Source organism: Myxocyprinus asiaticus, chromosome 42, assembly GCF_019703515.2.
Source record: "Myxocyprinus asiaticus isolate MX2 ecotype Aquarium Trade chromosome 42, UBuf_Myxa_2, whole genome shotgun sequence".
NCBI lineage: Eukaryota > Metazoa > Chordata > Actinopteri > Cypriniformes > Catostomidae > Myxocyprinus > Myxocyprinus asiaticus.
Genome location: NC_059385.1, coordinates 6,125,492 through 6,138,518, shown reverse-complemented (window position 1 = coordinate 6,138,518; position 13,027 = coordinate 6,125,492). Strand labels below are relative to the sequence as shown.

The 13,027-nt window shown below is 36.8% G+C and overlaps 1 protein-coding gene across 2 annotated transcripts; it reads right to left on the bottom strand.

The window, feature by feature from the left end:
* Nucleotides 1-220: 220 nt before the first annotated feature.
* On the bottom strand, nucleotides 221-12,398 carry LOC127432850 (ras-related protein rab7-like). Of its 2 annotated transcripts, none has more exons than XM_051684308.1 (6): nucleotides 12,209-12,398; nucleotides 11,508-11,574; nucleotides 11,183-11,309; nucleotides 6,881-7,099; nucleotides 1,633-1,761; nucleotides 221-1,552 (listed from the first exon to the last, which is right to left on the bottom strand). In XM_051684308.1, exons 2-6 carry the CDS (start codon nucleotides 11,558-11,560, stop codon nucleotides 1,463-1,465), a joined length of 618 nt encoding a protein of 205 aa, XP_051540268.1. In that variant the 5' UTR covers nucleotides 11,561-11,574; nucleotides 12,209-12,398; the 3' UTR covers nucleotides 221-1,462. The 2 variants fall into 2 exon arrangements, with proteins under 2 accessions (XP_051540268.1, XP_051540269.1); XM_051684309.1 differs by having other exon boundaries at nucleotides 12,229-12,398.
* Between the last annotated feature and the right edge of the window lie 629 nt (nucleotides 12,399-13,027).

Genomic DNA, 13,027 nt, shown 5'->3' with positions numbered 1-13,027 from the left:
TGGAGGTCTAGGAGAAACATCTGCTTCCATGTTCATGTGGCCAGTCTGGACTGTGATGACTTGTCATAATGGACCCCAAAAGCTTAATTGAATGTGCTTCTATCCTGTTCGAGGAATGCCATGTTCTTCTGATGTCTTAAGAGTAATGCTTTAGTGCTAACAGATTTCCAATGTAAAAATAAGCCAAGACAAACTTGTATTGAAAGAAAGACTCACAGTGTGTTGTCAATTGAATAAAGATTTATTAATGGAGCATTGTGCAGAAAACAATATCAAGAGATGATTTAACAATGTCCTATGAAAGGTAGTTGTTTATAAAAGAGGGACAAATGTATTTGTTTCTGTTGGTAGACATCAAGTACAACTTTTCAAATCAAAACGGTCTACAATACTGGTTGATAGAAATAAACACGTTAAAAAAATCAAATGGTTGAAGAGGATGTTGAGACTGGGTTCTCAGCTGTCCTTCACATTTCATCTGTTAATTTGTGCCTTTAGATATTTTCGGCCTAGTTCATCATATCCACAATTTGGTCAATGAGATGAGCCCCTTAGAAACGTATCTACTGCTATTTTCAAGGAAATATATAATGTAGAGCAAGTAATTAAAAAGCATGAGGTAAAGAAATGCTTGCACAAGACACAGGAATTAGACAATTAATTTATAACATGAATTCATTAAAACTAGAGAAACACTCATTCCGAGTGAAAAGAAACATTTGTTGCATTGCTACTATGACTAAAATGATTGCACACAATACTTCTCATCTCATCTTCCAGATCCCCAAAACTTTCATTTGACACCACCGCCAAGGCATCCAACTGTACCACTGAGCGGAACTATGTACAAGACGTTAATCAGGATGTCTTCAGGCACAAATGTTTACTTCCAGCCTTGGCAGCTGATAAACTCTTAAATAATGCTGAGGGTTTTGACTGTGACATGTTGAATCTGAGCACATGAATTCGTATTGGGCTGTTTATACTGTCTGTGCAGATCATTTTTGATTAAGTTTAACATACATTTAACAAGCTAAAAATCTGGCAAACAAAGAAATTACATGGAACCATGACAGCAACGACCTCTACAAACAAAAAATGAAAGGCACGCTAATAATAGACAGACATGTAAGATGGAGTGAGTATGAAAGTCTAATCTGTAGAAATGAAGAAAAACCGAGCAGCAAAAAAGAAAAACAATCATTCGTAAATAACAGAATAACTATCATGTTTCATCTCTTTCTCATAGAAATAATAATCTTAAAGTATTTATATTAAAATGGATGCTGTGGCTGGGAGTTTCTTTAAATTCCTAGACAGTTCTTTTAAGAGAAGTTTGGAAAAAGTGTTTTTTTTTTTTTTTTTTTTTTTAATGCTGAATGTTCTGCATTGGAGGGATCGGTCCACCTCGATCCTTGGCCTCTCCCTGCATCTCTGGTCCCGTCTGTCTCTGTGTCCCATTTCAGCAGCTGCAGCCGTCGCCAGAGGACACGGGTCTGTCATCTCTCAGTTTGATCTGGTCTGGGAAGTCGTACGTCTCCACTTCAGACTCCTGTGAAGTTCAGTAGCCATTATTATGAGTGTTCTCATTTTAGTATCAAGGCACGAGTGGATGTGTCAAACAGTGTGTACCTGTTTGAGGGCATTGCGAGCAATGGTCTGGAAAGCTTGGTCCACATTGATGGCCTCTTTTGCGCTGGTCTCGAAGTATGGAATATTGCTTTTGCTCTGACACCATGCCTGGGCCCGTTTTGTTGTCACCTGCAAGAAAGAAGGTCAATTGATGAAGGCTTTTTTTTTTCCATGGCAGGGATTTTTTTACCAACTTTCCATAACTTTCCCAGTCATTTGTGATTATCAGATGAGGAGTTTTAGAAGGGCTGTCAATTATACGCCTTAATTTGGTGCGATTAATTATATGAAAAATTACATGTAAAAAATCTAACGCAATTAATCATGCTCCCGGACCTGTGCGTAAATTCCGTAATAAGGAATTATCAAACCATCAGAGAAATTTAAAGGAATAGTTCACCCAAAAATGAAAATTATTTCATCATTTACTCACCCACATGCCATCCCAGATGCCTGACTTTCTTTCATCTGCTGAACTCAAATGAAGATTTTTTAAAATAAATTCTCCATAGAATTGGTCCATACAATGCAAGTGAATGGGTGGCAAAATTTTAAGCTCCAAAAATCACACAAGTCAGCATAAAAGTATTCCATTCAACTCCAGTGGTTAATTCAATGTCTTCAGAAGCAGTTTAATAGGTGTGGGTGAGAAACAGATCAATATTCAAGTCCTTTTTTTACCATCAATCTCCACTTTCACTTTCCCATTCTTCTTTTGTTTTCGGCAATTCACATTCTTCATGCATATCACCCCCTACTGGGCAGGGAGAAGAATTTCTAGCAAAAAAGGACTTAAATATTTATATGTTTCTCAACCACACCTACCATATAACTTCTGAAGATATGGATTTAACCACTGGAGTTGTATGGATTACTTTTATAACACCTTTATGTGCTTTTTGGAGCGTCAACATTTTGGCACCCATTCATTTGCATTGTATGGACCTACAGAGCTGAAATATTCTTCTAAAAAACATAATTTGTGTTCTGCAGAAGAGAGAAAGTCATACACATCTGGGAAGGCATGAGGGTGAGTAAATGATAAGAGAATTTTCATTTTTGAGAAAATCATTTACTCACCCTCATGATATCCCAGCTGTGCATGACTTTCTTCACCAGAACACATTTAAAGAAAAATAGAAAAATATCTTAGCTCAGTAGGTCCTTGAAATGCAAGTGAAAGGAGATTTCTCTTTTGAAACTCCAAAACTCACAGACAGTCAGCATAAACGTCATCCATACGACACCAGCTGTTAAATGAATGTCTTCTAAAGTGACATGATCACTTTTGGTGCGAAAAAGATAAATATTTAAGTACTTTTTTAAACTCTAAATCATGCTTCCGGTCAGGAGCGGTACACGCGTGTCCTAATTGCATTGGCATTTGAAACGTGAGAACTGACACACGTTAGTCACAGTCGGAAGAGCAGTGCTGTTTACAAGTGAAGAGGAGGAACGCTGTACAGTATCTTGGTTGGTTTTCGTTTAGATCTGTATTTATCTGTTTCTTCACTCACAATGGTGCATTTGTGTGCTTACCCTGGAAGTCTCAACTTAGTGGAGAACGTGAGATTACGTCTGTATCATGGCAACTCGAATACGTCACACGAGAGACTGCTTGGACTCCACCCTCTCGTGAAGCTTACCCTCACATTGGAATATAGTTAAAAAGTACTTAAATACTGATCTTTTTTCGCAACAAAAGTGATCGTGTCACTTTAGAAGACATTAATTTAACCGCTGGAGTCAGTATCGATTACGTTTTTGATGACTGTCTGTGATTTTTGGAGCTTCAATTGAGAAATCTCCATTAATTTGCATTTTAAGGACCTACTGAGCTAAGATATTTTTCTATTTTTCGTCAAATGTGTTCTAGTGAAGAAAGAAAGTCATAGACAACTGGGATATCATGAGGGAGAGAGAATTTTCATTTTTGGGTGAACTATCCCTTAAAGGCTAAGTGCAGCCTTGATGTTTTTGTGTATCTAGTCAGCAAGTCAGTGTAGCTCCAGCTTCGCTTAACTCCAGCTTTGCATTGTAAAACCAACAAAAGTAGCACAAACTTTAACAGATCACATGTGCTTTCACTTAAAGACAGCTGGCTGAAGCACAACAGAATGAAGGGGTCTAGAAATTAATTTTTCAAAGTTTATAACTACCTGTAATGACACAGCATCATAAAGACATGGGATTTATGGTGCTGAAAAACAGTTAGAAGCGACACAAAGTGAGACGATCCAAAAGTGCCTATTTGACACATATGTGCGTCCTTTGAGAGTTTGACAAACTTGGCTGAAAATGGATTGCTGTCTAAAGTAGGCCAATAATGGGCTTATGTTGAATGATAGGGAAATAAAACAACATTGACTTCTTAAGCCACGTTCTGTTTTGTCTAATGGTTTACACCTCTTGCACAATAATGTATTTTAATTATTACAGTACTGTGCAAATGTCTTAGGTACATAAGATGTTTCACAAAAACATTTGTCTTAAGATGGTTATGTCTTCAGCTTTAGTGTGACAATTGGAAATATACATTTTAGATAACATTCCTTTTGCAAATATAATAGAAGAGAAAAGAAGAACAGGGAACCCTGCAACAGGTGACATGACCCCAACAGGGCCCCCCACTGAACATCGCATCAGTCTGGGATTACATGAAGAGATGGAAGAAATGGAGACAGACAAAATAGACAGAAGAACTGTGGCAAATTCTCCAAGATGCTTGGAACATCCTATCTGCCAACAACCAAGAAAAACTGTGTCCAGGTGTACCTATTGGTGCTGTTTTGAAGGCAAAGGTGGTCACACCAAATATTGATTTAGCTTGTTTTATGTTTACTGCACCTTGTATGACATTAATTGATATATGAAAACTATTTATGGCATTATTTTTAAGATTATGCAACAGTTTTCACAAGTGCCTAAAATTTTGCACAGTACTGTATATATTACAGTTGAAGTCAGAAGTTTACATACACCTTAGCCAAATATATTTAAACTCAGTTTTTCACAATTCCTGACATTAAATCGTAGAAAACATTCCCTGTCTTAGGTCAGTTAGTATCACTATTTTAAGAAAGTGAAATTTCAGAATAATAGTAAAGAAATAGTAAAGAATTAATAATAGTAAAATAATTTATTTCAGCTTTTATTTCTTCCATCACATTCCCAGGGGGTCAGAATTTTAGTATTTGGTAGCATTGCCTTTAAATTGTTTAACTTGGGTCAAACAATTTGGGTAGCCTTCCACAAGCTTCTTACAATCAGTTGCTGGAATTTTGGCCCATTCCTCCATACAGAACTGGTGTAACTGAGTCAGGATTGTAGGCCTCCTTGCTCGCACATGCTTTTTCAGTTCTGCCCACAAATTTTCTATCGGACTGAGGTCAGGGATTTGTGATGGCCGGTCCAATACCTCGACTTTGTTGTCCTTAAGCCATTTTGCCACAACTTTGGAAGCATCCTTGGGGTCTTTGTCCATTTGGAAGACCGAGCTTTAACTTCCTGGCTGATGTCTTGAGATGTTGCTTCAATATATCCACATAATTTTCCTTCCTCATGATGCCATTTATTTTGTTTAGTGCACCAGTCCCTCCTGCAGCAAAGCACCCCCAAAACATGATGCTGCCAACCCCATGCTTCACTGTTGGGATGGTGTTCTTCACCCTGCAAGCCTCACCCTTTTTCTTCCAAACATAACGATGGTCATTATGGCCAAACAGTTTAATTTTTGTTTAATTAGACCAGAGGACATTTCTCCAAAAAGTAAGATCTTTGTCCCCATGTGCACTTGCAAACTGTAGTCTGGCTTATTATGGCAATTTTGGAACATTGGCTTCTTCCTTGCTGAGCAGCCTTTCAGGTTATGTCGATATAGGACACGTTTTACTGTCGATATAGATACTTGTCTACCTGTTTCCTCCAGCATCTTCACAAGGTCCTTTGCTGTTGTTCTGATTTGCACTTTTCGCACCAAACTACGTTCATCTCCAGGAGACAGAATGTGTCTCTTGTTCTGAGCAGTATGATGGCTATGTGGTCCCATGGTGTTTATACTTGCGTACTATTGTTTGTACAAATGAACGTGGTAACTTCAGGCATTTGGAAATTGCTCCCAAGGATGAACCAGACTTGTGGTGGTCCACAATTTTTTTCTGAGGTCTTGGCTGATTCTTTTTGAAGTAAAGAGGTACTGAGTTTGAAGGTAGGCCTTAAAATACATCCACAGGTACACCTCCAATTCAGTACACTTCCTATCAGAATCTAACTGGCTAATTGTCTAAAGGCTTGACATCATCTTCTGGAATTTTCCAAGCTGTTTAAAGGCACAGTTAACTTAGCATATGTAAACTTCTGACCCACTGGAATTGTGATATAGTCAATTAAAAGTGAAACAATCTGTCTGTAAACGATTGTTGGAAAAATGACTCGTGTATTGCACAAAGTAGATGTCCTAAACGACTTGCCAAAACTACAGTTTGCTAATATTAAATCTGTGGTGTGGTTAAAAAATTAGTTTTAATTATTTCAACCTAAGTATATGTAAACTTCTGACTTCAACTGTACATTTATTACAGGGGCCCTTCCTCAGCAAATATATGCAATTAATTGCGATGAATTCAATCAGTTAATCGGCACATTGTGTATTTAACTTATGTTTTTTTATTTACTTAGCATTTTATAAAGATTTCTGGGGTAAGTCTTCACTTATATGTCAGGTACCAATCCTTAAAATTAATAGATTTAAACTATAATTCTTAATAATGTACAAATATCTCCACTAAGTCAAAGTTGGTTTGGAATGCAGCTAAAGATTTGGCTTTCTGAGAAGTTTAGAGGAAGAACTCACAATGCACAGGCTGATGTTGTAAAATCTTGACTTGAATTTTACTCTACACAAACAGCAATAATTAGCTGATATCTTTAAGAGCAGACAAAATTTATATTCACAATAGATATTTCCATAGCTTTTATGATTTGATCATTTTCCATGACTTTTCCAAAGCCTGGAAATCAACATTTTTAAATTCCCTGTTATTTCCAGGTTTTAGTTGAACATAAAATATTTATTGGTAAGTAGTATTTTTACAACAAGAAGTGAGGTTGTGTGATAAAAACCAATTTGACCATATATTATTACCTGTACAACAGTGTTTCTAAAACTGGCATCGCAATAGACATTTCACACCTATTAAAAATGTATTTGTAGGATTAAATAATCCCATGCTGCAAAATAGATACAGACCTGTCTGTTTTCCAAATCAATCTTGTTGCCAAGCACTACGAAGGGGAAGTTTTCTGGGTCTCGAGGGCTGGCCTGAATGAGGAACTCGTCCCTCCAGCTGTCCAAGGTTTTGAAGGTGTTTGGCGCAGTCACATCATACACCAGCACGCAGCAGTCCGCTCCTCTGTAAAAAGCCACACCCAATGACTGGAACCGTTCCTGTCCTGCTGTGTCCCAAATCTGAAAATACAATATGAATATTAACATAAACACATGACTGTGTGGAATTCATTGGTCAATCACAGCATTCTGTGGTCAAAAATGTTTGTATAATGACCACTAAATGTACAAATGATTGTTGTCTCTGGCAGCCAACATAGCTGTGCTAGTTTCGTGTCTCTCATATCCAGGGCTGGAAATGGGGGACGCTGGGGAATGGTGTTCCCGGAGTGAATTTCGTGGGGGAACGGCATTCCCGTTCAAACTGTCTACATTTGTTAGGGGAATGAAGTGCATTTCTATCTTTTCTCCACTAAATAGCCTAAGAAAGCTTTGCGAGTTCCTGACATAAATGCGTGAGATCTTCTGCGTCTGTGGTTGCACAATGTTGACTATCGTGAGTGGCCAGAACACATTCATTCAACAGATTAACAGATGCACATGGGAATCCACGGGCAACCGATCCACGCATGCACGCAACAGATCCACTCGTGCTCAATTTACAAATCAACGCACCAAAAGGATGCACAAATATGCGGTTTTCTTTTCTCAGAATATCATCCGCAAGTACACAAGTGTATGTGTAATTTATTGCACGAATATATGTTGAGCCGTTGTTTTGGTATTCTTCTTCGAGAATGACTGTTCTGTAGTCTTGACATTCACACACACGCAATGCTGGGGGCGTTTTAGTGTGGCTGACAGCAAATGCCCATTCATTAAAATGAAGGGAAATATCCAGTAGTTTATTTTTTTAAGAACAAAAAAGAAAAAAAATATGTTCAGAATGTTCAGTTTCGACCAAGAATTTTAATTTCTCAAGTATAATGTGGTTATAGATTACAGAGTTATAATCGCTATAATCTGAAATAAGTTTTCTGTTTTTATTTATAATAAAATTCAATTTTTATCCATGATGGCAAAGCCCCATTTTCAGCTGCCATTATTCCAGTCTACTGAGAAAATAATGTGTCACACAATCCTAAAGAAATCATTTAATATGTTAAATCTACACTATGTAACTTTTTTTGTTAAAAAATAACAAAATATTATTAATGAGAGAGTGCAACAAAAATTCATCTTACAAACCATGTCTTTACCCAAATACACTTTGATAAACCTAGAATAATGATTTGTATTTTAGAGCTGTTGGGACGGATTTTGCAGGAAATTGCATACATACGTCATTCGCCCGTGCGTGTTGACGTCATATCCTTACACAGGGAAAATAAGCTCCAACTACTGTAGCGCGTGTGTGGGAGAAGCGTGAACCTGAAAGTTTGTTGTCACAACGAACAAGAAAAATTGACCATGGATCATTCAAAACGGCAAACCTCCAGGGAATCACCGGTTGTAAAAACAAAGAAATCCCGAACAGAGTCTACAAGCAAAAAAGGGAAAGCGGCAGAGTCCGTAATAAAGCCCGAATCAACATCGGCTTGGCTTTTCAGAGGTTGCGACAACTCAGAGATCTGAAAGGATTTAAAAGTGACCCAGAGTAGCTTTTTTCTTACTCAACAGGTAAGATATTTTATTGATATGGTTTTTGTATAGTTGTGTAATCATACACGCCTCTGTGTGTGTGTAGTGAAATACAATAATTATACTGTAATCGGTGCAGAACTGTTCACTTGCTAGCACACGTGTGTATTTTCTTTATAACAGCAATAATTTATATAAATAAATCCTTTAGTCCTAGGCTTGCCAAGGATATGCGAGTCTTGAAATGTTGTTGACCACGGGTTGGTAACAATGACAATCTATAAAAAATGTTTTTACTATCGTGGTCAATTTGGCCAGAATATCCTGCAGTTATAAAAACTTTACAACGTTTGACCTTATCAGACTAGCAATTATTGTGTCTAATGTTAACAAACGTTGCAAAAAGACTCTAACAAAAGAAAGCTGTGTTCCTGTTTAAAGGGGTCATGAATTGGAAAATCAAACTTACCATGATATCTTGACATATAAGAGTTCATAGCACTATAAAAACATACTGTACATTTCAGAACCGAAAACATCTTCGTTAGTCCAAAAAAAGGCTTTATTGAAACCAAGGTATCAAAATGACTTTTTCTCTACTTCCTCCTCACTAATACGTCATAGTGAAGTATTACATCAGCACAGGCCAGCCTCTGCATAAATGCCTACTTTATCGCCGACGCTGCTTAGGCCCACCCACCAGTCTTACCGTTAGAGTAGAGCAGTGAGATTATTTTTGGAGCAACAGGAGGTGTCACGATGGCCACGAAGATGTCAAGACGTTGTGCAGTGCCAGGTTGTGGGAAACTAGATTTCTTGCATTTGCTTCGTAAGGATCCCAACATTAAGAAAGAGTGGCTGAAGTTTATTTTTAATGAAGTCCCGGATCGTGTCGGTAAGAACGTGTTTGTTTGCTCACTTCATTTTACCGATGATTCTTTCACAAACAAGACAGTTTGAAGCAGGCTTTGCAGAGAGACTTAAATTAAAAGTTGATGCAGTGCCAACTATATTGGACCCGACAGTGATGTCGCAACAAACAAGTGTGCATATCCAAGTTAATTGTTTTGCTTCGTATGTTACAGATTGTTAGATGTGTACTGAGTATTTGATTTGATCCAAGAGATTTTAGACGCTAAAATATAAACATAACTATTTTATGTCGAGTGTTTATATTCGTCCTGTACGTTAACTGCGTCAGTCTATTATTAGTGGTTTCTTTTTCTTCACTTTGCGTGAGCTTAAATGCTTTCATTCTATACTTTTTTTGTTTTCACGCATTGGTTGTTTAAATGTTTATAACAAAAAAAGCACAGGACATAATATAACCTTGTACTGGATGTAATTAGAAGCTTGTTTTTGACGCAACCTTGATGACTAAAAAAATATATATTTTAAAACGTCTCTTTCTTTTTTATTAATTACCTTCATTTATATAATACAATATTCGAGTATTCGTTTTTTATGAGCTTAAATATTAGAATACCAAATTATTGATGAATGCCCAACCCTAGTCAAAACAACAGCATAAGATATGGCACTTATCTGCTCAGATGACATGTTTTCGGATATATGTCTTTTCCTTGCGTTCGTTATTTATTTGTCCATTCGCTCTGATAAGATGTCCTGTATCCAGTGTACACCAGTGCCTCGAACCACATTCATCCGCGCAGAGCAGAGCCGAACCACAACTTACGTCATTACCAAAACAATGTTCTTCCGCAAGACATATGCAGTTTTATTTTTTTAACTGCTAGAGGACCAAAAGTTACATAGTGTAGCTTTAACTTAGTACTAAATTAACATATATTTTTCTTATAATGGTTAAAATGGTTGTGTAACTTAATGAAGTGAGGAAATCGCAATATAGTGTCTTTTTCCAGCTGAGGTATTGCTTTTTTTTTTTTTAGTTACTTTACAGTAAAGTTAATTTACACTTGCAAGTCAAATTTCATTTTTAAAAATAACCAAAAAGAAACGTAATTCTCCTCAAATTCATCAATCTATTGTTCTTTTGAGAGATGAAGGCTATTCCATGCACTTATGTTTTGAAATAATAAAACAAACTATCTAAACTATCTTGATCTAACCGGGACAGAGAGAGAAGTGGACAACCCAGATGCACAACAACAACAACAAGAATACAAGTACATCAGTCTCTAATTTGAGGAAAAAGTCTCCTCACAGGTCCTAAACTAGCAGCTGTAATTAACAGTATATGCAGAACAGTTGCATTGCTGCAAGGATTCCTGGATGAACAAGAAGTTTGAAGAATACATCTTTTTTTTTTTTTAAATAAATACAATAAAATAAGAGTCCCCCACCAGTGAATCTCGCCATTTCCACCACTGCTTATATCCCTCTGTGGTTTACTTCTTCTCACATAATATTTTTTTTCTTCACATTAAATCAAAAGTGTGTTCATTTATTTATTTGTTTTCCGTGAAGCTGTGTAATTAGTGTCCAAGTCCTGATCACCCTGTCTGAGTTTATTTTATTTAATATCCATTGATTGTCATGTATACATATGATACATTTGGTGATGATAAGCTGAAGATAAATTGGGAAACAATGGCACCATAAACTGCAAAACCTAAAAAAGTCAAATCTAAAGAGACGTACCTGCATTGTCACCAGCCTATCATCCACCATCACCTCCTTAGTAAGAAAGTCTGCGCCGATCGTGGCTTTATACTGATTGCTGAACTTCTTATTGACATATTGGTTCATCAGAGAGGTCTTTCCAACGCTGTGGCATACAATTACAGAAAAAAATACATACACTAAATTTATGTCTCAAAAACTTCTGCCTGATTAAACAGCAGTTTTAGACCTCATAAAATGAAGGTGCACAAAAATGCAGCCTAGGTAGACAGCTCACAAGGATCTGAGACACAACCAAAGTCAACAACACGTAATAACTCGTTACTTTACAAGTCTCACTTACCCAGAATCCCCGAGAATGATAACCTTCAGGAGCACCTTTTTACGAGAAGCCATCCTGGTGGACTAAACTGAACCAAAACAATAAAACCAAACCAGAAGATCAACTTTTAAACTTAACATTTCATTAAATCTTTCAAAATGCATCCTCTATGCAAATGACAAGGTTGTGATTACCAAATACTCACAAGCATAAAAAAAGGTTGCGTTGTATCAGTCATGTGCTGAAAAGCCATATTTTATGTAATATAACACATTTCAAACATGAAAACGTAGATTTGCCCATATTAAATGACAAGATGCCTCAGATACGAGTAAACGTCAACATTAGCTTTGTATCCTTATTAACCCGCCCAAAAACGCCCTGTCAATTTTAAAATTACGCTTACAAACCAGATTAAACGGGCATATTCTTAATTTATCTTGAATAATATAATAATATTGAAATTATCTAAAAAGCATATGTTTTAAAACATTCCAACTTTAGCTTCTCAGTTTTGTGCTAGAGCAAGTAACGCTAACGCAAACACATTTACACACTTAATCGCGATAACTGAACAACTGTTTCACACTTACAAATGATCCATGATCAATAATGTTAGTTTAGAGTGCTTTGTCACTGAGAAATAAGCTTAATAATTTTCCACATTTCAGTTCTGATAAGTTAGCATACACGGTTAGCATGCTAGCACGATAAAAACTCACTTTCTGAGGAGAAATCCCACCTTCAGCTCAACAATCTTCTGCTGTCATATAACAAAAACAACAGGATCACCGCCTCAAACCGCTCCGGACACTGTCTTTGGGTTTTGTGTTTTTGATAGTTGTTGCGGACAGTTCAGCACACCCGTGTGTAATAAGCAGCACACACTGCCTCTCCTGGTTCAACCCAACACTCAACATATTTGTGTCTGATTATGTGTGAATGTAATCATCTTTAAGAAAATGCATTAGTTCATTATGTACGTGTGTGGCGTCGGTCCACTAGTTTAATCTCATCCGTCGATATTCAAAGTTATATAAGCAGAAGTGTACACTAAAAACTCAATTACATAATGTGTAGTCATGTTTACATTTGTCTTATATTGTACAAGTTCACTATGGAGTTGAGTGGTCTGTCTGTCTGTCTGTCTGTCTGTCTATCTATCTATCTATCTATCATGATGTATGTGTGAAAGTTTGTGATGTGCTGTTTATATCTACCCACCGATTATATATATTAGATGTTGCCTGATACTACTGTGATTGAATTAATGATGTTTTGTTTAATCATGTTTAATTTTGCCTATATACAGTTGTGCTCAAAAGTTTGCATACCCTGGCAGAAATTGTGGCATTGATTTTGAAAATATGACTGATCATGCCAAAAAACGGTCTTTTATTTAAGGATAGTGATCATATGAAGCCATTTATTATCACATAGTTGTTTGGCTCCTTTTAAAATCATAATGATAACAGAAATCACCCAAATGGCCCTGATCAAAAGTTTACATACCCTTGAATGTTTGGCCTTGTTACAGACAC